This window comes from Thamnophis elegans, chromosome 9 (genome assembly GCF_009769535.1).
Source record: "Thamnophis elegans isolate rThaEle1 chromosome 9, rThaEle1.pri, whole genome shotgun sequence".
Lineage (NCBI taxonomy): Eukaryota > Metazoa > Chordata > Lepidosauria > Squamata > Colubridae > Thamnophis > Thamnophis elegans.
Window position 1 is genome coordinate 7,543,316 of NC_045549.1, and position 24,787 is coordinate 7,568,102.

General features: G+C 45.0%; 1 protein-coding gene across 1 annotated transcript; it reads left to right on the forward strand.

The window, feature by feature from the left end:
• The first annotated feature begins 410 nt into the window (after window positions 1–410).
• Window positions 411–24,464, forward strand: LOC116513295 (protein FAM47A-like). Its single transcript, XM_032224312.1, has 8 exons — window positions 411–427; window positions 5,744–6,116; window positions 7,091–7,245; window positions 8,131–8,281; window positions 11,646–11,819; window positions 12,954–13,106; window positions 14,949–15,032; window positions 24,339–24,464. Exons 1-8 carry the CDS (start codon window positions 411–413, stop codon window positions 24,462–24,464), a joined length of 1,233 nt encoding a protein of 410 aa, XP_032080203.1.
• The last annotated feature ends 323 nt before the right edge of the window (window positions 24,465–24,787 follow it).

Here is a 24,787-nt window from a genome sequence, read left to right on the forward strand (position 1 = left end):
CATCCAGGTGGGCTTAAGGATTGAAGGGGGGTGGGGAGGCCTTGGCTTGGATTGCAAGGTGGCCTCGAGGCCTTTGGAAGGATCAGGGACTACGTATCCCAGAATTCCCACTCCGCAGAGGAACCGAGGTGGGTTGGTTCAAGAAGCACTTCTCCCAACCCGTCTAGGAAACCTCCGTGCGGAGAAGGCTTCTCTAGCAAGAGCAAGTAGGCCCAAGCCAGTGTGGCAGTTGCTCCTCTCTATGGTTGCCACGGCTTTGCTATTGTCTCCTAGCAATGGGAACAAATGGTTGACTCCAGCATCCCGTTGCTAGGAGACAAGCATCCTTAGCTCTACCCTGTCCTTTTTAGCAGAAGCAGCTGGATCCCTTTGGCCAGCTGTCGCAAGAGCTGGCCCTAATGCCAGCCAACATGTGTCCTGCCCCTTGGTGAGCAAGTAAGAGTAAGCCAATTAAGTGTGCGGGGGTGACAAGGAAGGGACGTCCATTTCAGGCAAGCATCGCAGGTGTGCAGTCAGCCTAGGACTTAATTTAGGAACTGCAGGACCTTGAAAGCTGGCTCAATCCCAGTTAAAGCTGTCTTCAAACAATGACCTAAATACATTAAAGGGCTTAAACGTGGTTTATTTGAATAAACCACAATTGGCTGGTACTAAAGCCTCTGCTGCAACCAAACCAAATTGTTTCGACATTGCGACATAAGGCAAGAACAGAAATTGGACTCGGTCCAGGACGCTCACATTTTCCCAGTTTGAAACTATGGTTAAGTCTGAATTTCCATCGTGTCTTTTGACTGCTAGCTGGTGTTCGTGGGTGTGATAATTAGACTTCTGCCTCTTTGTCCTACATAGTGTTGTTGTTGTTGTTTTTTTACATTGTGCTTTAGTGGAGAGTGGAGAGCAAACCCACTCCCTTCCGGCACTGATGATATTACCTAGTTGGGTAATGAAATGTCTGCAAGAAAATAACCAAGCTCAGAGAACCCCACAAGGTCAGAAATTTTAACAAATTCAGTCGAGGATCATGCACTAGGGTCCGTGATGGCGAACCGGTGGCATTCGTGCCAGAGGTGGCACGCAGAGCGTTCTCTGTGGTCAGCCAGCGGCTCTCTTCTGGGTTCTGGTGCTCCGGCGTGCATGCTTCAGTTTCGGCACTCAGTGCCAAAAAGGTTAGCCATCAATGCATGAGGTCAGGGGTCGGTAACCTTAAACACTCAAAGAGCCATTGGGACCCGGGAGCCACAAAACCCTTTTTTGACCTCTGAAATGAAGCTAGCACTGCATATATTATTATTATTTTAACTTTATGCCATGTATAAAAAAAAAACTATAGCATGTTGCTTTTATGAAATCAATGAAGTACACAGAAAGCAAATTTTTATTTCTGCAGGCAACAAAAACATTTTGAATGCCGGAAAAAAAACAGATGGGTCGAAAACTTAAATAAATTGCATTGGTATTACGCACTGGCAGTTGGGATGCATATGTTGAGTGACGGAGCCGCGGCAGAGGGATGAAAGAGCCACATGCCACACCAGAGCCGGTTTCTGACCCCTGCACTAGGTTATTGAAAAGCCTAAAGGAGCTTAACAAGTTTCAAGAAAACTTATTTCAAGAAAAGTAGCTCTTTGCTGACATCTAGAGGTTGTGTAGTCTTTGCAATACAGAGATACTAGCCCTCATAGCAGAGAATACTTGAGAGTCGGATTATGGGATCAGTGGTGGGATTCATTTTTTTTTACTATCAGTTCTGTGGGCGTGGCAGAGGAAGCATACTGTAAAATCCCCATTCCCTCCCGATCAGCTGGGACTCAGGAGGCAGAGAATAGATACGGGCGGGGCCAGCCAGAGGTGGTATTTACCGATCAGTGGTGGGTTTCAAAATTTTTAGAACCTCCTCTGTAGGTGTGGCCTGCTTTGTGGGAGTGGCTTGCTGGCCATGTGACCGGGTGGGAGTGGCTTGTCGGCCATGTGACTGGGTGGGTGTGGCCAACTTGTAAAATGTGGTGAAACTCACTTAACAACGCTCTTGCTTAGCAACCAAAACATTGGCTCAGAAACTCTGGCATTTGAAGCACGCGAGTCTTAAAGCTGTCAAGTTACAAGACCCTTGCACTCGTAACCCTTTAGAAAAAAAAACCCCAGGGGTGTTCAAAGTTGACAGCTTTCAGATTTGTGGACTTCAACTCCCAGAATTCCTCCTCCAGTCATGTTGGCTCAGGAACTCTGGCATTTGAAGCACGCAAGTCTTAAAGCTGTCAAGTTACAAGACCCTTGCACTCGTAACCCTTTAGAAAAAAAAACCCCAGGGGTGTTCAAAGTTGACAGCTTTAAGACTTGTGGACTTCAACTCCCAGGATTCCTCCTCTCGCTCTTCATCTTGATGATGTGTGGACAGGCGGGGGGAGGGAGCTGGAACTGGTTCTAAACGGCACTGAAGATTTGTGGAACCTCTTCTATAGAAGAGGTTAGAACTGGCAGGAACCCATCCCTGTTACCGGTTCTCCGAACTGCTCAAAATTTCCACTACCGGTTCTCCAGAATTGGTCAGAACCTGCTGAATACCACCTCTGTATGGGATCCTTGGTGCTCTCTGAGGTTGCTGGTTTTCTTGCAGACATTTCATTACCAAACTAGGTAATGTCATCAGGGACAGAAGGGAGTAAGGTCTGCTCTCATTTTTATATATTAGTGGCTTGCCTAGTTAGCATTGGTGGGAGTGTTCTTGTCGGGTCCTTGATTAAACTATGGTTTACGGTTAGCTGGTTTGTCTGTGTTACTAGTCCCATGGTTGGGAGGTACTGTTTACTTGATTCTTGGCTAGTTTTAATCTTAGATGATAGCCGTACTCGGCACAATCCGGTTTGTTGAAGGTAAGCTCCTCAAAATCCTCGCCTTGTAAGTTACCTCCGCCTCAGTGGTGGGTTTCAAATTTTTTTAGAACCTCTTCTGTAGGTGTGGCCTGCTTTGTGGGAGTGGCTCGCCGGCTATGTGACTGGGTAGGCGTGGCCAACTTGTAAAATGTAGTGAAACTCACTTAACAACACTCTTGCTTAGCAAAATGTTGGCTCAGGAACTCTGGCATTGAAGCACGCAATCTTAAAGCTGTCAGGTTACAAGAGCCTTGCACCCCTAGCCCTTTAGAAAAAAAAACTACAGGGGTGTTCAAAGTTGACAGCTTTAAGACTTGTGGACTTCAACTCCCAGAATTCCTCCTCCAGTCATTTTGGCTCAGGAACTCTGGCATTGAAGCACACAATCTTAAAGCTGTCAAGTTACAAGACCCTTGCACCCCTAACCCTTTAGAAAAAAAATCCTAGGGGTGTTCAAACTTGACAGTTTTAAGACTTGCGGGGGGAGGGAGATGGAACCGGTTCTAAACGGCACTGTAGATTTGTGGAACCTCTTCTATAGAAGAGGTTAGAACTGGCAGGAACCCAGCCCTGCTCTGCCTGTAGCAGAGGTTACATCATTTTAATATTAAATAAGGTGACTTGTAAAATCGCTGGCTTTGAAACCTAGAAGAAAGGGTGTTTTTAAAAATTATGACAGGCAGTCCTCAAATGACACAACCACAATGGGGCCCAAAAATTCTGTCGCTAAGTGAGGTAGTTGTTAAATGGGTTTTGCCCCATTTTATGACCTTCCTTGCCACAATTGTTTTTGCGTGCATGCATGCATGCATGTATGTATGTATATGTATACCCACACACACATGTATACATACATGCAAACTACCCTATGAAGCACAGCATTTTGCAGATGCTTCCCTGGAACAGCACGGATAACGGACTTAACACAGGGGAATCACCCAATCATAGCTTGTAACTTAAACTGAATACCTTGCAAGTCCAGACAGGGCTATCTTGAATACTAAATATATCTACTCCTCACTTAGTGACCACAAGTAAGTCATTAAGCGAATCAATCTTATAAAGAAAACAGTGCTCACGCCTCTGATCTTCCTCGAGCTTTCCTTTGCTTTATAGATCTGCGAGGGTCATCAACGTGAGGATTGGTTGTGAAGTTTCTTTTCGTCACAGTTGTAACTGTGAATGGTCACTAAGTGAGGCATCTGCCAAGCCAGGACTCCCTGCATGTCCTTTAGTAAAACACAAACAAAAATGTTGATGAAGGAATATTGCAATAAAAGCCAACTCATTTTTAGAAGTATTGTCTTCTTCTTCTCATGCCAAATCCGTCATTGGATTTTGGCGATCATGTTGGCAATCCTATTAGCAATAGCAATAGCAGTTAGACTTATATACCGCTTCATAGGGCTTTCAGCCCTCTCTAAGCGGTTTACAGAGTCAGCATATCGCCCCCAACAACAATCCGGGTCCTCATTTTACCCACCTCGGAAGGATGGAAGGCTGAGTCAACCTTGAGCCGGTGAGATTTGAACAGCCGAACTGCAGAACTGCAGTCAGCTGAAGTAGCCTGCAGTGCTGCACTCTAACCACTGCGCCACCTCGGCTCTATTTTTATCAACAGCCGCACAAAAAAAATGCTGCTGAGTTTTGTCCCAACTAGTCCCTTAGATTTGGAAGCCACGATGTTCTTCTTCTACCTGGGCCTCGTTTGCCTTCAATCTTTCCCTGGAGGATTAAGTGAAGGATGATGTATTTTTCCGGGTGTCGTATCCCATGTCCGAAATATTCTAACATTCGCTTTTTTATGGTTTTGATGATTTCCCTTGGCCTTTCCCAGGCAACTTATCACCACCTCATTTTCTGATTTTGTCAACCCAACTTATACCTAACAGCCATCTGCAAATCCACATTTCAAATGCTTCTGGTCCAGCGATGGCGAACCTTTTCGGCACCGGGTTCCAAAAAAGGTGGCGCGGAAACATCGCACATGCGTGGGGCCGCACTCCGAAAAAGCTAAACTTCCGGATTCTAGCATGCCTGTGTGCATGACGATCAGCTGGTCAGTCCGGGTGCGCAGGCCGGGTTTTGCCACTGCCATGCGCGCTCCAGAAAAGCTGAACTTCCAGGTCCTGGAACGCATGCGCACCTGAAAATCATCAGGCCAGCACACATGCACACACCGGTTTTCAGCACTGCTGCATGCGCAGAGGACAGCTGATTGTCACACATGCATGCGCATCAGAAATCCCGAAGACAAGCAGGCAAGGCTCTGCGTGCCAGGCAATATGGCTTCGTGTGCTCAAAGAGGCACATGGTGCCATAAGTTCACCATCATGGTTCTCGTCTCTTCAAGTGGCTTTCTGTCAGAGACCAACCCTCCACTCCGCAGAGCAGGATAGAAAAGATGTGTTATAGAAGTATCCTAGCTGTTGTGACTCAGCAGAAGTTTGCTGTGAGTTGAGTTGGGATGCAGGAATAACAATGCGGCTGGGGCTCGTTAGTATGGCCTTCTGGAGATAAAAGGACTGATGGTGCCACGCCCTGGTTGCAGAAGTCAACGTTCATTCGTTCGTTCGTGGTTCGTTGTTCATCGGTCGTGGTTTGTTTGTGAGAGGCACTTGGATAAGTGATTTGCTTTCTTTCTGGTGTTGCTGTAGTAGCTCTTTGTTTTTGCATTCTGCTGCGTAACCTTTTTGCCAGAGACATTATTTATGTTTATTTTGGGCTCGCAGCCAGCGTGAGACAGGACTGATGAAGTTATTTCCTTTTAAGTCTGTCTGACTGTCGTCTGTGAATGAGCGAAGAAGGGGGGTCAGAACACCTAGCTAAGAGAGATTTGCTTCCCATGCTGGCCATCCCTTCTTTCCATCCAGGTACAAGGAAAAATTGCCTTCCAGGTGCTTTCCAAAACAGGCGAGTAACAAAGAGAAATTCTCGGATTCTCTCAACGGTCAGCGGTGGAGGTTCCTGAAACATGGCCTGGATGATTTCCGGTACGGTTGTCCTCCATCTTCGGACAACATCATAATTCAAGGCACCAAAGGGCCCGCTCCGATCATCCTACAGTATAAGAAATTGGATGCTTCCCAGATCATCCCTTACAAATCCGGGGACTTGCTGAGGAAACGCTCAGCGGTTCAATCCAGACTCCCCACACCTCAGAAAACCAAGACGGACCCCAATCTCACCCAGGAGCAACACCCACTGGCACTTTATCCACATCTGGAAGAGAGTGTGCCTCCAGACGTAAGATGGATTCATTCATTCATTCATTCATTTACTATCTGATAACCCGGCCTTGCCCGCGTATTTATTTATATAGGGGGAAAATATCCAGACCAAACGTAATTTCTAATGTTGGATTTTTCCCCTTACCAGAGGGAGCCCCCTTGTGGAGTACTGTGAAGCCGTTACCACTGCGCTGCGCAGTAGAAGTCATTTTACGGCACTACAGTAGAAGCCATTTTAAGGCACAACAGACTGTATCTTAACAGAACACACACACATCAAGGGGTTTTAAGGGTGTCTTACCCCCACAGTATATTTTTTATCCAGAGAGTAAGTCATCTGTGTACCAAGTTTGGTTGAAATTGCTCGAGGCAGATAGATGGATGAATAGATAGATAGATAGATAGATAGATAGATAGATAGATAGATAGATAGATAGATATAGATAAAGATATAGATATATAGATATAGATCTATGGAGATGGAGATGGAGATGGAGATGGATGGATGGATGGATAGATAGATAGATAGATAGATAGATAGATAGATAGATAGTTTCGTAGATTTTCAAGGGTACAGCTTTGCTCGCACTAGCATGAAGCCGAAGGCACCAGCCTGAAGATGGCGAGTGGGACCTCGTCGAAACGTCGCCAAGATACTCTCGATCCTACAAGGGAATATGCCAAGACCTGCATATGTGTTTGTGTGTGTGTGTGTACGTATGTATTATCCTGCCTTTATTATTTTTACAAATAGCTGAAGGTGTTGAACATTTCCAACACACCATCGTCGTCCTCCGATTTTCCTCAGAACAACAAGCCTGTGAGGTTTTGTTGTGACTACACAGCATCTAACTCCATACAGTCCCCCCACCCTCCCATTTCCCCACAATACAAAATGCGTAGCAGAAGCATAGAACGTGTGGCAGGCCAAAGATCCAACGGAAAAGATGGCGGCAGGCCTGAGGGTTCTATCTTGCTCCGTCCTCACAGCTTTTTGACGATGTGATGAAACTCCTGGACCCTGAGATGCAGCTGACCCGACCATCCCCGGATTATAGTAAAGATGATGTGGCCACCCCTTCGCCTGGTCAACATCACGTGAAGTATGATGTGCGCCCAAACAGAAGCTACAGCTCCACTCTTCCGTGAGTAGTGAAACGAGTAAAACGCAAATTTTTTTTTTTTTACAAAAATTAGGGGACCCAATCCCCATGCTGTAACCAACCGATGGGCAGTGTTTGGGCATCACTATGGGCTGAGGTAAAAAGGAACATGGAGGTGACATAAATCATAGGCACATGGTGTCTCAATGGCCAAGACGCTGAGCTTGTCGATCAGAAAATCTGGCTGTTTGAATCCCTATCGCCGCGTAATGGAGTGAACCAGTGGTGGGTTTCAAAAATTGTTCGAACCTACTCTGTGGGTGTGGCCTCCTTTGTGGGAGTGGCTTGCCACCCATGTGACCGGATGGGAGTGGCTTGCCGCCCATGTGACCGGATATGAAGATGCCGACGACACTTGTCAGAACCACCTTAAATTACCTCACACACAGCACTGGCATGCATAAGAATAGGATGTAAACTTGTTTTTTAAAAGGCATCTTTGGTTTGCGTTAAAACAACTTCAACACACGCAATGTTCTGATTGTACCACAAACGCAGTAGTCATCCTTACCTTTCACAGAGGCACTGAGTTTTATAAATGTGAGCATGATAGTGTAGAATAATCATATCCAAGGACCAGTGGTGGGTTTCAAAAAATTGTGGAACCTCTTCTGTAGGTGTGGCCTGCTTTCCGGGTCCACTGGTGGAACCTCTTCTAACCGGTAGTTTTGACGAACCGGTTCTACCGAATAGGTGCGAACTGGTAGGAACCCACCTCTGGAGTGAGCCCTGGATGACAGAGAATCTCCACAGGCATTCACTAAGTAAATTAAGTCAAAGACTACCAGTACTCTAGCATAATTTTGTTGTTGTTTTCTTTTTGTTTCATTCATTTAATAACCGGCTCTACACGTTTTGTCTCTGCAGCTGGATGCAGAAAAAAAAGAACCCTTACACCTGGTTTAGTAAGAAAGAGGTGGCCGAGAGGCAAGAGGCAGCCAAAATCGATTACGTTCCACCCCTCGATAAAAACGTTAAGCGGGTAACGAAGGAATTTTGCGAATGGGTGAATGCAATGGTAAGTACAAATCACTCGTTCGTGACCCAACAAATGCACGCACAACAAAAGCGCGCCGACGAAACTGCAGCGAGAAAACCGCGACATCATAAATGCGCCCACAACAACGGGCCGACAAAACCATGCCCACAATAGCGCGATTTCAGTTAAGGGTTAGGTTCAGGGTTAGGTTTAGGGATTTCAGTTAAGGTAAGGGTTAGGTTCAGGGTTAGGTTCAGGGTTAGGTGTAGGGTTAGGGTTAGGGTTAGTTTTAGGGTTAGGTTTAGAACTTGCGGTTATTACTTGTTTGTTGAAGGTGCGCTTTTGTCAGCGCGCTTCTGCGCTCATTCATCAGCGCGATTTAGAATTCGCGGTTTACTTGCCGTGGTTTCGTTGGCGCGCTTTTGTTGAGCGCGCATTTGTCGGTGAACCCAAATCACTGTAAGAGCCAGTTGAACGAGTACCGCAACTGAGCAGGCAATGTAAATCCAGCAAGCAAACTCACACCCCCTAGTTCGATACCTTTCTACGGGTAATCCTTGACTTATAACTATTCATTTAATCATATGGATTTTGGCAAACTCTTGGGGACAGTGGAGAAATGGGGGCAGAGGGGCTGGTGTGCTATGGTTCATCGGTCATGAACAGGAGTGATATTCACTTATCTTCCCTAATAATATAAGGGTAATGGTTCAAACATCTGTGCTAGTCATTCCCAACTCTAGGGGGCAGTGCTCATCTCAAAGCCAAAGAGCCAACGCTGTCCAAAGATGTCTCCGTGGTCATGTGGCAGGCATAACTCATGCCAAAGGCGCATAGAACGCTGTTACCTTCCCACCAAAGGTGGTCCCTATTTTTCTACTTGCATTTTTTACATGCTTTCGAACTGCTAGGTTGGGAGAAGCTGGGACAAGTCACGGGAGCTCACTTACGTGGCGCTAGGGATTCGAACCGCCAAACTGCCGACCTTCCTGATTGACAAGCTCAGCACCTTCGCCACTGAGCCACCGCATCCAGAGCAGTAACAAGCAAATGTTTTGAATGAAAGAAGGGTGGTTTCGAATAAAAATGCAAAATATCAGCCAGTCTCTACTGAAGGCCACAAGGAAGCACCTGGATGAAACTTCTGAAGGTTCTACCAATATAGGTAGTCCTTGAATTATGATTACATTTGAGCCCAATGTTTCTGTTGCTAAGTGAGACATTTGTTAAGTGAGTTTTGCCCCCTTTTACAATCTCTCTTGCCACAGTGGTTAAGCGAATCTGCCTCCACCCATCGAGTTTGCTTGTCAGATGGTCGCAAAAGGGGATCACATGACCCCAGGACACTGCAACCGTCATAAATAGGAGTCAGTTGCCAAGCATCCAAATTTTGTCCATGGAGATGCTGAAACAGTTGTAAATATGAAAAATAGCCATGACTCCCTTTATTTCAGTGCACTGCAACTTCAAACAGTCATTAAACAAGCTGTTGTAAGTCGAGGACAACCTGTAACTATTACTGCAATGAAATATTACTAAATGTTTGACTTTTGACCCCCTTCCCGAGGTCAGGGGGTCATGGATGGTCTCGGCAGTTCCTGCTGAACGTCGCTCTCCTTTGGTTACGCATGATGAAGCAGAAGTAGCCTTGGATTCTAATTCGGAAATCAGAATGCAGAACTATAAGCTCAACGCGAAAGTTGACATTGTTTTGAAATGTTTTGCAATGGGGTAAAAAAAAAAAGAATAAAAAGAGGAAATAGGAAAGGATTTTCTAAAGAAGCTTGATGATTCAGCATGGATGAAAGTCTGATTAGGATATTCTGGTCATGAATCATGATTTACTCTTGAGAAAGTCACAATGGTTGGAAAGGAAAAAGAAGAGCAATTACTGAGCCATATATAAAAGCAGTGGGACACGGTGGCTCAGTGGCTAAGACTCTGAGCTTGTTAATCAGAAAGGTCAGCAGTTCAGCGGTTCGAATCCCTAGTGCTGCGTAACGGAGTGAACCATTTACTTGTCCCACCTTCTGCCAACCTAGCAGTTCGAAAGCATGTATTAGAAAATACATTTTCTATTAGAAAATAGAAAAATACTATTCCAGACAGATGGCGGTCCAGTCTCTTCTGGAAAGCCTCCAGGGATGAAGCTCCCACAACTTCTGAAGGCAGCTTCTGTTCCACCAATTGTTTGTTCTCACTGTCAGGAAATTTCTCCTTATTTCCAGGTTGAATCTCTCCTTGATCAGTTTCCATCCATTATTCCTTGTCTGGCCTTCAGGTGCCTTGGAAAATAGCTTGACTCCCTCCTCTCTGTAGCAGCCCCTCAAATATTGGAAGACTGCTATCCTGTCTCCCCTGGTCCTTCTCTTCACTAGACTAGAATAATAAAGTTGGAAGGGACCGTTGAGGTTTTCTAGTCCAACCCCCTGCTTAGGCAGAAAACCCTATACTGCTTCAGACAAATGGTTCTCCAATCTCTTCTTAAAAACCTGTAGTGTTGGAGCATTCACAACTTCTGGAGGCAAGTTGTTCCACTGATTAATTGTTCTGTCAGGAAATTTCTCCTCAGTTCTAAGTTGCTTCTCTCCTTGATTAGTTTCCACCCATTGCTTCTTGTCCTGCCCTCAGGTGCTTTGGAGAATAGCTTGATTCCCTCTTCTTTGTGGCAACCCCTGAGATATTGGAAGACTGCTATCCTGTCTCCCCTAGTCCTTCTTTTCATTAAACAAGACATACCCAGTTCCTGCAACCGTTCTTCCTATTCCCTAGGGAGTGGGCGGCATACAAATCTTATTAAAGTAAAGTAAAGTTTTAGCCTCCAGTCCCCTAATCCTTTTTGTTGCTCTTCTCTGCACTCTTTCTAGAGTCTCCACAGATCTTTTCTACATCGTGGCGACCAAAACTGAATGCAGTATTCCAAGTGTGGCCTTACCAAGGCCTTATAAAGTAGTATCAACACTTCACGTGATCTTGAATCTCTCTCTCTCTATTAATGCAATTTAGGATTGCATTCATTTTTTCCCACTACCGCCGCACCCTGCTGGCTCGTGTTTAATTGGTTCTCCAAGTAAAACTCCAAGATCCCTCTCACAGTTACTGCTTTTCATAGATGCTAATTCCCTTCCCCTCTCGAATCGTGTGGCTGTGGGTTGTTTTAAATGCCCTGTACTTTTTGTTGTAGTTCTTGTGTTTCCCTTCCCCTCGTTGGGTTTGTGCGCCGCCCTTGAGTCCCGCCGGGAATAGGGCGACGGCATATAAATAAAATGAACCTTGAACCTTGAACTGGGGACTTCTGGGAGTTGAAGTCCAGGCATCTTCAAGCTGCCAACGTTAAGAACACTGCTCTAGACTGAGTGTTTGCAATGTTTCCTGTATTTGCATTCTTGGTTCGTTATCCCAGGGAGGAGAAAAGTACAATATTGACGAAGACACCATCATGAAGCTTTTTGACACGAGGTACGAAAGTGATATCAAGACATCCACACCCATTAAAATAATGGAGCTCTATCAAATACCAGCAGAGCTGAGACAATACCTGGGGAGGCATCCGTCCCGGAAGAGGATTCCCACAAAGGTAAGCAGACCGAAATGAACAGAATGGTAACAGATACTGAGATAACTATTGAGGGAATCATGTGATAATGAGCATAAAGAGAAATAAGTAGGCAAAGTTTGTCAGCCTCGGCAATTTTTAAGAAGGGTGGACTTCAACTCCCAGAATTCCCCAGCCAGCATGTGTGGACTCCAACTCCCAGAATTCCCCAGCTAACCTTGTGAGGCTTTGGCAAGGCCAGATGAGGCCAGTAACTGCCTCCCAAAATCAGTGGAGTGACTTGCTTCCAGAAGTTGTGGGTGCTCCATCATTGGAGATTTCAAAGAAGAGATTGGATAACCATTTGTCTGAAATGGTAGACGGTCTCCTGCTTGCACAGGGGGTTGGACTAGAAGACCTCCAAGCTCCCTTCAACTTTTGTTTATTCTATTCTATTCTATTCCATTCCTAATCCTCTATTCTATTCCATTCCATTCCATTCCTATTCCTTCCCATTCCTATTCTATTCTATTCCATTCCTATTCCTCTATTCTATTCTATTCTATTCTATTCTATTCCTATTCCTATTCTATTCCATTCCTATTCGTCTATTCTATTCTATTCCATTCCTATTCCTTCCCATTCCTATTCCTATTCTATTCCATTCCTATCCCTATCCCTCTATTCTATTCTATTCTATTCCTATTCCTCCTATTCTATTCTTGTTCTTGTTCTTGTTCTTGTTCTTGTTCCTCTTCCATTCCATTCCATTCCATTCTATCCTATCCTATCCTATCCTATCCCTATCCCTATCCCCATCCCTCTATTCTATTCTATTCTATTCTATTCTATTCTGGGACAAGAATGCAAATACTTTTGTGGTTATTCGGAAACAGCTTCTGGACTTTCTGCCTGAAAGAGAGATAAAAATGAAACCTTGATTTTGGGATTTGACAATTAAATGGGTTGTTGTTGATGTTGTTGTTATTATTATTATTATTGAAATAGCTAGTGGTTATTATTTGCAATAACTACAAAGTTGACTCCGAGATCAAGGAGTTGAAGAACTAAAAGACTCTCATTCTGGTGACACCCTTGATCATTGCTTGGGGGCAGAAAAATGTATCAATGACCAGGAGGTTGGGAAAAACAAGTTCTGGCATCTCTTGCCTTTAGCCAACCCCTTCTGAGCCCAAGTGGGAAAAGATTAAATACGGAGCCTGGTACCTCCCTCCAAAGACATGGAAGAAGAAACGGGCAACTGAGAAGGAAGAAATTCCTGAATGTCTACAAATCTTCCTGAACGCCAGGAAGAAGATTGTCCAAAAGGTAACTTCACAGCATTCCATATTATATTCTTTTGCTGGCTCCCCCAGGGTTGATTTTCCTCGCTACTTTGGGTGTGGGTTTTAGGCCTGTTTGAAACTTATTGTTTCTTAATTCTTTATTAATAGCACACTGATGATGTTACCTACTTTGGTAATGAAATGTCTTTAAGAAAACCACCAAGCTCAGAGAGCACCAAATATACCCCATGGTCGCCTCCTCCTCCTCCTACTTCTCCTTAAAAAGCCTGCTCCCTTCAAACACTGATGATGTTACCTACTTTGGTAATGAAATGTCTTTAAGAAAACCACCAAGCTCAGAGAGCACCAAATATACCCCATGGTCATCTTCCTCTTCCTCCTCCTCCTCCTCCTCCTCCTCCTCCTCCTCCTCCCTCCTCCTCCTTAAAAAGCCCGCTCCCTTCAAACACTGATGATGTTACCTACTTTGGTAATGAAATGTCTTTAAGAAAACCACCAAGCTCAGAGAGCACCAAATATACCCCATGGTCATCTTCCTCCTCCTCCTTCCTCCTCGGATTGCATCCCTGTTACAGCTTCTCAAACACCCAAGTTTTCAAATATGACAGCAAATCACCGGTCACCGCACAAAATAATACACGGAAATGTTGTTTATTTTATTGGTGAAGAATAGCCCTACAAATCTCTTTCCATTATTTAACTAGATGAAACTGCATCTATGAAACACACAGTGTGCATGTTAAATCCAAGGCAACTTTATCTGAATGGTGTCACTGCAGGCTTAGGATGTTCTTATAGTGTTGGGTATATACATGAATATGTAATATTCTAATCTTATGTAGGGGACGCTCAGTGGCTCAGTGGCTAAGACGCTGAGCTTGTCGATCAGAAAGTTCGGCGGTTCGAATCCCTAGCGCCGCATAACACAGTGAGCTCCCTTTATTGTGTCCCAGCTTCTGCTAATCTAGCAGTTCAAAAGCACGTAAAAAAGCAAGTAGAAAAATAGGCACCACCTTTGGTGGGAAGGGAACAGTGTTCTGTGCGCCTTCAGCGTTTAGTCATACCGGCTAAATGACCACGGAGACGTCTTCGGACAGCGCTGGCTCTTTGGCTTTGAAACGGAGATGATACTGAGAAGATAGTTGTCACTACATCTTATTCCCGACGTCATCAAAGAGAGTCCATGAAGGTTTGAAGAAATTGTTGTTGTTGTTAGTGGCGAAGTCGTGTCTCACCCATTTAGATCCCATGAGCAACGTTCCTCCAGGCCTTCCTGTCCTCTACCATCCTCTGGAGCCCATTTAAGCCTCCGGGATTGGGCGGCCTATATATCTAATAAATTGAATTGAATTGAATTAAGCTCACACCGACTGCTTGGGTGACTCCATCCAGCCACCTCCTTCTCTGTTGTCCCCTCCCATCAGAGTGCCAATGGGAGTGGGCGGCATACAAATTTTATTAAACTCAAACGTCTTCTTTTGCCTTCCATCGTTCCCAGCATGAGGCTCTTCTCCAGGGAGTCCTTCCTTCTCATTAGGTGGCAAAATATTTGAGTTTCGTCTTCAGGATCTGGCCTTCTAAAGAGCAGTTAGGGTTGATCTCCTCTAGGAATATTATGAAATGTTATCGTTTAAATCAGGGGACCCCCAAACTTGGTCACTTTAAGACCTGCGGACTTCAACTCCCAGAATTCGGAAGTTTGAAGACCTCCGGTTTAAATCTTGAGTTAAGTCTGGCGGGTCCGTGGCCATGACCCGTGGCCACAAGAGGTATTTAAAGGGGGACCGTGCGAAGAAAAGGTTGAGAACCCTGATCGAATTCAATTAGTCTCTTGACCTGAGAAATGAACCGAACTCTCTTGCAGGCTGAGGCTGACTTAGAATCGTCACTGCATGGAACGTATGCCTTCGACCAATTCCTCGAAACCAAAGGCTACAGGAAGCCGCAGGTGAGTGAACTCCTGGGGTTTGATCCCATATCGGGCTCCCCGCAGACCGAAGGAGGCAGTGGCAGAGCTCTGGGGGCGCCAGTGGTTAGAGTGCAGTACTGCAGGCTCACTTGTGCTGGCTGCCTGCAATTTGGCCGTTCGAATCTCACCAGGCCCTACAACGTTCCCACAATTCCTTTTCAAGAGCCTTGTAACGCAGGTGAGTTTTATTACTCTCTTCTTGCAGGAAGGCTCAGATACCCATTCAACTCATTGGTGTCGAAGGAGGACTGAACCAGGGACTTTTTGATTCACATTTTGGCACCTTGATCTCCTCAGATGAATTAGCTCCCCTGTTGCCTTTGTCCAAAACAGGTTTCAAAGCTCTGAGCCAAAAAAAATTATGACGTAATCCAAATTACCCATTTAAAAAAATAATAATCCTCATTTTAAGTTGCAGTAAGCATTGGGTGTTTTGTAGTTCAGTGACTGGGGAAGATAACAAACACAAAGAACGGCAAATAGAAAGAGAATGACTGTGGAAGAAGGACGCCAAGGTAGCCTCAATAGTCACAGGTTCCTGGGGTTCAATCCGAAAAGAACTCAAACACCGTCGGCATTGATAGATTCACCCTTAGTCAATTGCAAAAGGCAGCTTTACTCAGAACAGCTTACATCCCGCAAAGATACCTGTATCCGTGACCCAACAAATGCGTGCACGACAAAAGCGTGCCAACGAAACCGTGGCGAGAAAACCGCGATGTCATAAACACGCCCAGAACAACGCTCCGACAAAACTGCGCCCACAAAAGCGCGATTTCAGTTAAGGCAAGAGTTATTTTCAGGGTTAGATTTAGGGATTTCAGTTAAGGTAAGGGTTAGGTTTAGGTTTAGGTTTAGGTTTAGGTTTAGGTTTAGGGTTAGGGTTAGGGTTAGGGTTAGGGTTAGGGTTAGGTTTAGGGTTAGGTTTAGGGTTAGGTTTAGGGTTAGGTTTAGGGTTAGGTTTAGAACTCGCGGTTATTACTTGTTTGTTGAAGGTGCGCTTTTGTCGGGACGCTGTTGTCGGCGCGCTTCTGTGCTCATTCGTTCGCGCAATTTAGAACTCCCGGTTTTCTCGCTGCGGTTTTGTCGAGCGTGCATTTGTCGGTGAACCACCTGTATCACCATCAAAGATCCACATTGGCCTATTCCAGATCCTTGGAAAGGACTCTCTTGGTAGACAAAAATGCCAAATCCGGTCTAAATATTTGGATAATTGCATGGAACCATAATCATAATTATTATTCTGGGTCATAAAATAGTTTAGTTTAACTTTTAGTTTAGTTTAGAGTTTAGTTTAGTTTAGTGTATTTCATTGTCATTGCACATCTTACAACAAAATTAAATGCCATCTTCAGTGCACATTATAACTATTAAAAAAAAAAACCACAAACACACATCCTTCACATGCTATATAATTGAAATTGAAAACCCGAGATTGCGTCTTGGGACGTGGTGGTGACTCAGTGGCTAAAATGCTGAGCTTGTCGATCAGAAAGGTCGGCAGTTCAGCCGTTCGAATCCCTAGCGCTGTGTAATGGGGCGAGCTCCCGTTACTTCTCCCACCTTCTGCCAACCGAGCAGTTCAAAAGCATGTAAAAATGCAAGAAGAAAAATAGGGACCACCTTTGGTGGGAAGGTAACAGCGTGTCTGTGCGCCTTCGGCGTTTACTCATGCCGGCCACATGGCCATGGAGACGTCTTCGGGGCAGCGCTGGCTCTTCGGCTTTGAAACGGAGATGAGCACCGGCCCCTAGAGTCGGGAACGACTAGCACGTATGTGCAAGGGGAACCTTTCCCTTTACACTGTAGAATTCAATATAGATACTGGGATAGAATCTGTTTTTCAGCCTATTTGTCCTTGTTTTTATTGTCCTGTACCGTCTGCCAGATGGTAATAGTTAAAAAAAAAATGGGTGTCCAGGATAAGATGGATCTTTAAGAATGTTTTGAACTTTCTTAAGGCAGCCGGAGCTCTAAAGCTCTTCCAAAGAAGGGAGAGAGCAACCAATGATCCTCTGGGCAATAACGTTGACCCTCTGGAGCGCTGTCCTATCTGCCACTGTGCAATTGGCAAACCATAGAGAGGCGCAATAAGTTGTAAAATACTCTCTATGGTGCAGCGGTAGAAGGTCCCCAGCAATTTTTCATTCAGTAGATAGACTTTTAAGAATCTGAACCAGTGGTGGGTTTCAAAAATTGTTTGAACCTACTCTGTGGGTGTGGCTTCCTTTGTGGGAGTGGCTTGCCACCCATGTGACTGGATGGGAGTGGCTTGCCGCCCATGTGACCGGATATGAAGCTGCCGACAACACTTGTCAGAACCACCTTAAATTACCTCGCACACAGCACTGGCATGCATAGGAATAGGATGTAAACTTGTTTTTTAAAAGGCATCTTTGGTTTGCGTTAAAACAACTTCAACACACGCAATGTTCTGATTGCACCACAAGCGCAGTAGTCATCCTTACCTTTCACAGAGGCACTGAGTTTTATAAATAGGAGCATGATAGTGTAGAATAATCATATCCAAGGACCAGTGGTGGGTTTCAAAAAAGTTTGGAACCTCTTCTGTAGGTGTGGCCTGCTTTCCGGGTCCACTGGTGGAACCTCTTCTAACCGGTTCGGTAGATTTGACGAACCGGTTCTACCGAATAGGTGCGAACTGGTAGGAACCCACCTCTGGTCTGAACATGATATGGAACTAAGTAGGGAATCTATTGGCAGGAATTGTTACGAGGCTGGTTCCTGAAGCATTAAGTACATGTTTGCAAAGTTCCTTTAGGAAAACAACAGAGAAGGTAGAATGATAAGGAGGAATAACCTTTTACCTAGCAGCTCCTGTCTGCTAAAACACTGACCCAAACACACAACTCCAACGAAAACAGGCATTCAGACCACATATACTACACCCACAAATAGTTAGAAAGGTCACTTTGTAGATTAGATATCATCGTACATACTTCTTTGTACACCCAGAGTAACGCTTCAGAAATAGAAGCACGATGCACAGCCACCTTATGGCCCTAAAAGAAAGGAGGGATTTAAGTCATCCTCCCCTTCACAGTTGTCATCAGATAAATTTTTGCAGAAACAGGAATTATAAAGAGGGTTCATTTACTTGCTACCTCGTTGGCCAGCATGAGCGTCTGATCACATATTCCCGAAAAATAGAACAGGGAAGAGGCAGGCAGCAAGGGTTGCAAGGGTAAATCAAGCCACATAAAGAAAAAAAAATCTTTGTCCATGTGGTTTAAAAGGATCGTAAATAAAATACTAAAACCAGAGCTGAAGATCTGCAGTCTTGCGATGATAAAGAAGCAATCATCACACCCTTTATAAACTTATAGTTCATAACAGCCCCTTAAATATTGGAAGACTGCTACCATGTCAGAGGTCCTCTTGGATTCATCTTAGGTATATCTGAGCTAAGGTTCTTATTAAAATTTAGAATTTGCTAGGATTGCTGGCTGAGAATTCTGGGACTTGAAATCCGTCCATCCATCCATCCATCCATCCATCCATCTATCAATCTATCTCTACTTACTACTTACCTACCTGTTCCGACCCCCACTCTTCACACACCAAAGCACGCCGAGACAAAGATACTTCAAGGATTTATTAACACACAGACTAACCTTGGCAGCAATCCAGCCTGCCAAGCTAGCCACAATAGCTTCTCCAGCTCTAGTGAATACGTTGATTCCTGCGACAAGCGTGTGGACAACCATTCCTTTTATAGTCTTGAGAGGAGCCTAATTACCACCAGCTGAGTGCAATTATCTCCTGTAACTGCGTAACTGTTCTTTACGCCTATTAGCTCTCCGTTGCCGGGCATCCAGGACCAACTCCCTTGTCTCCTCCCCACTGCTCCAATGCATGACGTCAGGATCACACTCCCTTGTCTCCTCCCCACTGGTCCAAGGCTCAGGCACCTCCTGGTGGACAACCAGCCTCTCTGTGCCCTGCTCAGAGTTGGAACCCTGTCCAGGGTCCTCCACATCCTCCAGAGCCGACTCATAGGGCCCCTCGTTGTCGGGAGTCTGGTGGCAGCTCCAACGGCTCCTGCTGGGCCACAACACCTACCTGATCTATCATCTATCTATCTATCTATCTATCTATCTATCTATCTATCTATCTATCTATCTATCTTATTAAAGGTTTCTTTCCTTAATATAAAATACAAATAAAAATAAAAACAATGGAAAAATGGAAAAGAAAGGGAGTAGAGAAAAGGGAAAAAGAAATTAAAACAACACCAAGCAGTGAGTTCCAACTTTTAAGATACATAGTAATGTTGCAATATCAACTTCATAGTTATTGCAAATAATAACTATTAGCTAATAATAATAACCCACTTAATTGTCAAAGCCCAAAGTCACGGTTTCATATTTTTTCTCCCTTTTTCACACAAAGTCAGAAGCTGTTTCCAAATAACCACAAAAGTATTTGCATTCTTGTCCCAGAATAGAAGAGAAGAGAATGGGAAAGGAATAGGAATAGGAATAAACAGAGTTGGAAGGGACCTTGGAGGTCTTCTAGTCCAACCCTCTGCTCAAGCCTATACCATTTCAGAAAAATCTTCATCCAATCTCTTCTTAAAAACCTCCGGTGATGGAGTGCCCAATTAATTCCAGTTCCATCTTCTTTTCGTTTCCATTCCTCCATTGTGGGGGCTAAAGTCCGCCCATCTTCAAGCCGTCAAGGCTGAGAAACTCAAGTTGCAGAAATAAATAAGGTTGAAAAAAGAATTTTCCCCATAGTTTTCAGAACAACTTTGGGAATCTCTAACTGTCCCACTAGGGGGCAGCATTTAACCAATTTTTTTTAAAATCATGCTGGGGGGGGGGGGGAAATCAAAAACAAAAGAAGAGCAAAACATTATTAGAACTTAAAATGGGAAACCAGAAGGAAATCGGATTAGACTGGATGCTTTTGAAAAAGATTGTGGGAGAAGAGAGAAATGAGACACTGTTTCTTCATATAGATACGGATATATCTATGTCAGGGGTCGGCAACCTTAAACACTCAAAGACCCACAAAGGTCCTAACCAGAAACACCCCACCCCGTTCAATTCTGAAACCAACCAGGTCCAGTTCCCCCACCATAGAGTCTCTTCCTAGCATGGCGTCCTTTTTCCTCTGCTGACTGGAAGTCTGGTTCCCCCACCATAGAGTCTCCTCCTAGTTTGGCATCCTTTTTCCTCTGCCGATCAGAAGTCCGGTTCCCGCACCATAGAGTCTCCTCCTAATGCGGTGTCCTTTTTCCTCTGCCGACCGGAAGTCTGGTTCCCCCACCATAGTCTCCCCCTAGTGTGGCGTCCTTTTTCCTCTGCTGACTGGAAGTCCGGTTCCCCCACCATAGAGTCTCCTCCTAATGCGGTGTCCTTTTTCCTCTGCCGACCGGAAGTCCGGTTCCCCCACCATAGAGTCTCCCCCTAGTGTGGCGTGCTTTTTCCTCTGCTGACTGGAAGTCCGGTTCCCCCACCATAAAGTCTCCTCCTAGTTTGGCATCCTTTTTCCTCTGCCGATCAGAAGTCCGGTTCCCCCACCATAGAGTCTCTTCTTAATGCGGTGTCCTTTTTCCTCTGCCGACCGGAAGTCTGGTTCCCCACCATAGAGTCTCCCCCTAGTGCGGCGTCCTTTTTCCTCTACCTGTCCTAACCAAAAGCCCTATCAATTGTGGAGCTGACTGCCGATAGTGAGCCACAGCAGAGGGATGAAAGAGCCATATGTGGCTCCAGAGCCGCAGGTCGCTGACCCCTGGTCTATGTGGTCTTCAAGAGCTGATCTTGGGGGAGAACTTTCACTTCTTTAACTCTGTGGCACAATCAGTTATTCGTGGATTAAAATCTAAAGCGAGTAGTAGAGAGATGAATAGGTCAGCCTATTTATGGAAAGTTGGACCCCAACTTTCCAGTGGCTAAGTGAGGGATTTGTTAAGTGAATTTTGCCCCATTTAACGACCTTGCTTGCCACGTTTGTTAAGAGAATCATTGCAGTCGTTAAATGAATCTGTTGTTAAGTGAATCTGGTTTCCCCATTGACTTTGCTTGTTCAAGAGGTCACAAAAGGTCTTTGGCCTACATTGCTTTATTCATTTATTTGGGTTATTAATTCATTTTGCATAGCCTCTCAATTCCATTGAGTCTCTGGGTGGCAATACAATATTATCAATACAAGACCTGAATTTTCCAGAGAAATGTCTAATTATACCATCCACAGACAGTGCTCAGCTTACAACGGCTCATTTAATGCCCGTATGACGTTACAACGGCACTAAAAAAAAGGGACGTATGAAAGACGTTTCACAGAGCCGAGGTGGCGCAGTGGTTAAATGCAGCACTGCAGGCTACTTCAGCTGACTGCAGTTCTGCAGTTCGGCTGTTCAAATCTCACCGGCTCAGGGTTGACTCAGCCTTCCATCCTTCCGAGGTGGGTAAAATGAGGACCCGGATTGTTGTTGGGGGCAATATGCTGACTCTGTAAACCGCTTAGAGAGGGCTGAAAGCCCTATGAAGTGGTATATAAGTCTAACTGCTATTGCTATTATGACCATTGCAGCATCCTCATGGCATGGCCACGTGATCAAAATTCCGACACACGGAAGTTGTAAGGTCCCGGGGTCATGAGATCACCTTTTGGTGACCTTCTGACAAGCAAAGTCAGAAGGGGAAGCCAGGTCCACTTAACAACGGTGTTACTAACTTAACAACTGTAGTGCTTCGGTTAACAACAATGGCAAGAAAGATCATAAAATAGGGTAAAACTCACTTAACAACTTTCGCTTAGCAACATAAATTTTGTCCTCAATTGGGGTAAAATAAGTTGAGAACCACTTGCATTTTACTTAAAAACAATGCCTTGAAACAAGATGCCAATTACTTGGATCTCAATCTGGCTACTTTTTGGTGGGTGAGATCTGGTTTCCATTAGCTTGCTTCTTATCTTTGTAGTAGAAATTGAGTGCAATAGTAGTTTTTCAGATTGAGCCATTCGATTTTCTTTGGAGTCCAAAGTAGAACATTACAGACTATTAACAATCAAATATTATTTGAGGGGAGAAAGTCCTATGCTTGGGTTAAATCCTCTCCACCATTTCCACCAAATTATTACAGCTTCATGGGGAGGCAGTGGCTCAGCGGCTAAGACTGGTCGATCAGAAATATCGGCAGTTTGGTGGTTCGAATCCCTAGCAACGCGTAACAGAGCGAGCTCCCGTTACAATGGTGGATTTCCAATTTTTTCACGACTGTTTTGCTCGTGATCGTGCTTGCGCGCAACGCTTCTGCGCATGAACAGAAGAGTCTGGGCTGGTGGGCGGAGCCTCCTGCCGCTGCTACTATTGGTTCGTCCAATCCAGGCCGAACTGGGAGCAACTCACCTCTTTCCCATTACTTGTTGCAGCTTCTGCCAACCTAGCAGTTCGAAAACACGTAAAAATGCAAGTAGAAAAATAGGAACCACCTTTGGTGGGAAGGTAACAGCGTTCCGTGCGCCTTCGGTGTTGAGTCATGCCGCCCACATGGCCACAGAAAACGTCTTCAGACAGCACTGGCTCTTCGGCTTTCAAACGGGGATGAGCACCGCCCCCTAGAGTCGGGAACGACCAGCACCTAAGTGCGAGGGGAACCTTTACCTTTACTATTATAGCTTCTTCTTCTCTTCTAACGTGGATTCCTGTTCAGATATTGGTAAATATCAGAAATGTTCAGGATTGAGTCTCCATAGTGATTTGCTTAAAATTGTCTTGCTTGAAGAATGACTAGGCTTTTCCAAAACTGAAATTGACTGATGCACTTGTGATAATCCCATTCCTGTTTGGGGACACAACTCTCCTTATCCTAATCCAGTGACGGCTAACCTTTTTGTTGTTGGGTGCCAAAAATGCAAGTGCACCCACGACAGTGAACCCATAATGCACAGCCACCCCCCCCAGGTGTGCATGTGTGCACAACCCCCCTCCGTACGCTCCCCCCAACATGCGCTGCACTGCTCACCTCCAAGATGAGCTTGGTATTTCCTTTGAGGGACCAGAGAAGGCCATTTTCACCCTCCCAAGGCTCCAGGAAAACCTCTGGAGCCTGGGGAGGGCGAAAAATGGGCTCAATGGGCCTACCGAAACCAACTTCCGGTAGGCCTCGCCCTCCCAGGCTCCGGAGGCTGTCCTGAAGCCTGGGGAAGGCGAAAACAGCCTTCCCCGGCCCTCCGGAAGGCTGAAAATCAGCTGGCCGGCACGCGTATACGCGCTGGAGCTGACGGCTCATGTGCCCCGAGTGCCATAGGTTCAATATCACGGTCCTAATCACAAGGGACAAAGGAGTTGATAGTAATATTTCCGGGCTGTGAATTCAACACATCCTCAGCATAACTTGCTCACGTTGACTTGTTCATCTTCAAGTTACTAACCTAGCTCTCTGCCCTCCAACCTTTCTTATATCAATGTGTAACATCTGATGTCACACTGGGCTATGAGTGGGGATTGTGAACATCTCACATGAGGTAATAATAGGACACAGCTCATAAAACATAGCGCTGTGCTAAATGTTGGAGATGTGATTGTGTGGACGCTACATATTTTCACATATGGTGGAAACTTGCAAAAAGGTTAAAGCATTTTGGATAAAAATATGGTGGATTATGCAAAATGTTCTTTAAAAAAAGGATAAAGTTTACCCCTCAAGTTATTTTTGTTAGGTATAATTACTGATTGTACAGTTCTAGAGATTAATTTGATTTTGCACTTAATAACTGCAGCTAGATTGTTGGTGGCGCAATACTGGAAGAAGGAAGATTTGCCTACTATTCAAGAATGGACGTTGAAAGTCACAAACCCAGCCGAGATGGCCAAAATATCTGCATATCTTAAGGACCATTCAAACGAGAGATATAAAACTGGAGTGGAAAAGATGGATTGACTATACTCAAAATAAATATGGGACTAAGAAATTCCAGACAGCTTATGATTAGAGACCAGGAATGATATAAATTGTCTAGAGCTAGTCTAGCGAGGAGCTAAAGCTCAATTGAAAGATGTTGTTAAGTGTATTCTAAGTGTATTTTAGATTGTTTTTGTTAAAGATTTATACCCTGTATTGGTTCTTGGAAGTCGGGGTGGGGGGAGGTTTGGGGGGGGGGTTGGAGGGGAGTGTGGGGGGAGGGAAGTAAATATTTGTAAAGTTTGTTTTTCAAAATTCTCGTTTTTTTAAAAAAACATAGCGCTGTGCCTGTTTGGCTGAGGAAAACGGTGCGATTTTAAGCGCTGCTAATGCTTCTCTGCGCTTCTAGTTTCTTCTGCAGATGTTGGCTGCGGGTCATTCTGACAAGATCGCAGAAGACAGCGAGCTCCTCTCCAGGAAGCTTTCGATGAAAGTCCTTCAAGAATTCAGATCGCAGTCTTCCGCAAACATTTAAGCCTTCGCTCTGCTCCACCGAGGGAATAGCTTTAGCCGAGTCAAAATGCCACCCGCCCTACCGAGAGCTCCCGGACGCTCCCACTCGCCTTCCTCAGCAGCTGTTGAGTCAGTCATAGACAGATGCGGAGAGCAACAAGCCAAGAATTAATGAAAGGGAAGCAACGTGAGAACACGCTCAGCCATGAAAGCGGTTGGCCTTCTGCGTTAAATGGGGATGGAAAGAGTTTTTCAGACGAGTGTGCTTTAGGAGGAGATTGATTTCTAAATAGAAAAGCAACGCTTGCAATGTTAGCACCGCGGGAAGAATCCTCGTAGCTTGTT

Coding starts and splice junctions, on each gene's coding strand:
- LOC116513295 (XM_032224312.1), top strand. Junction 7,246..8,130: donor AGCTACAGCTCCACTCTTCC/GTGAGTAGTGAA, acceptor TTGTCTCTGCAG/CTGGATGCAGAAAAAAAAGA. Junction 8,282..11,645: donor GCGAATGGGTGAATGCAATG/GTAAGTACAAAT, acceptor TCGTTATCCCAG/GGAGGAGAAAAGTACAATAT.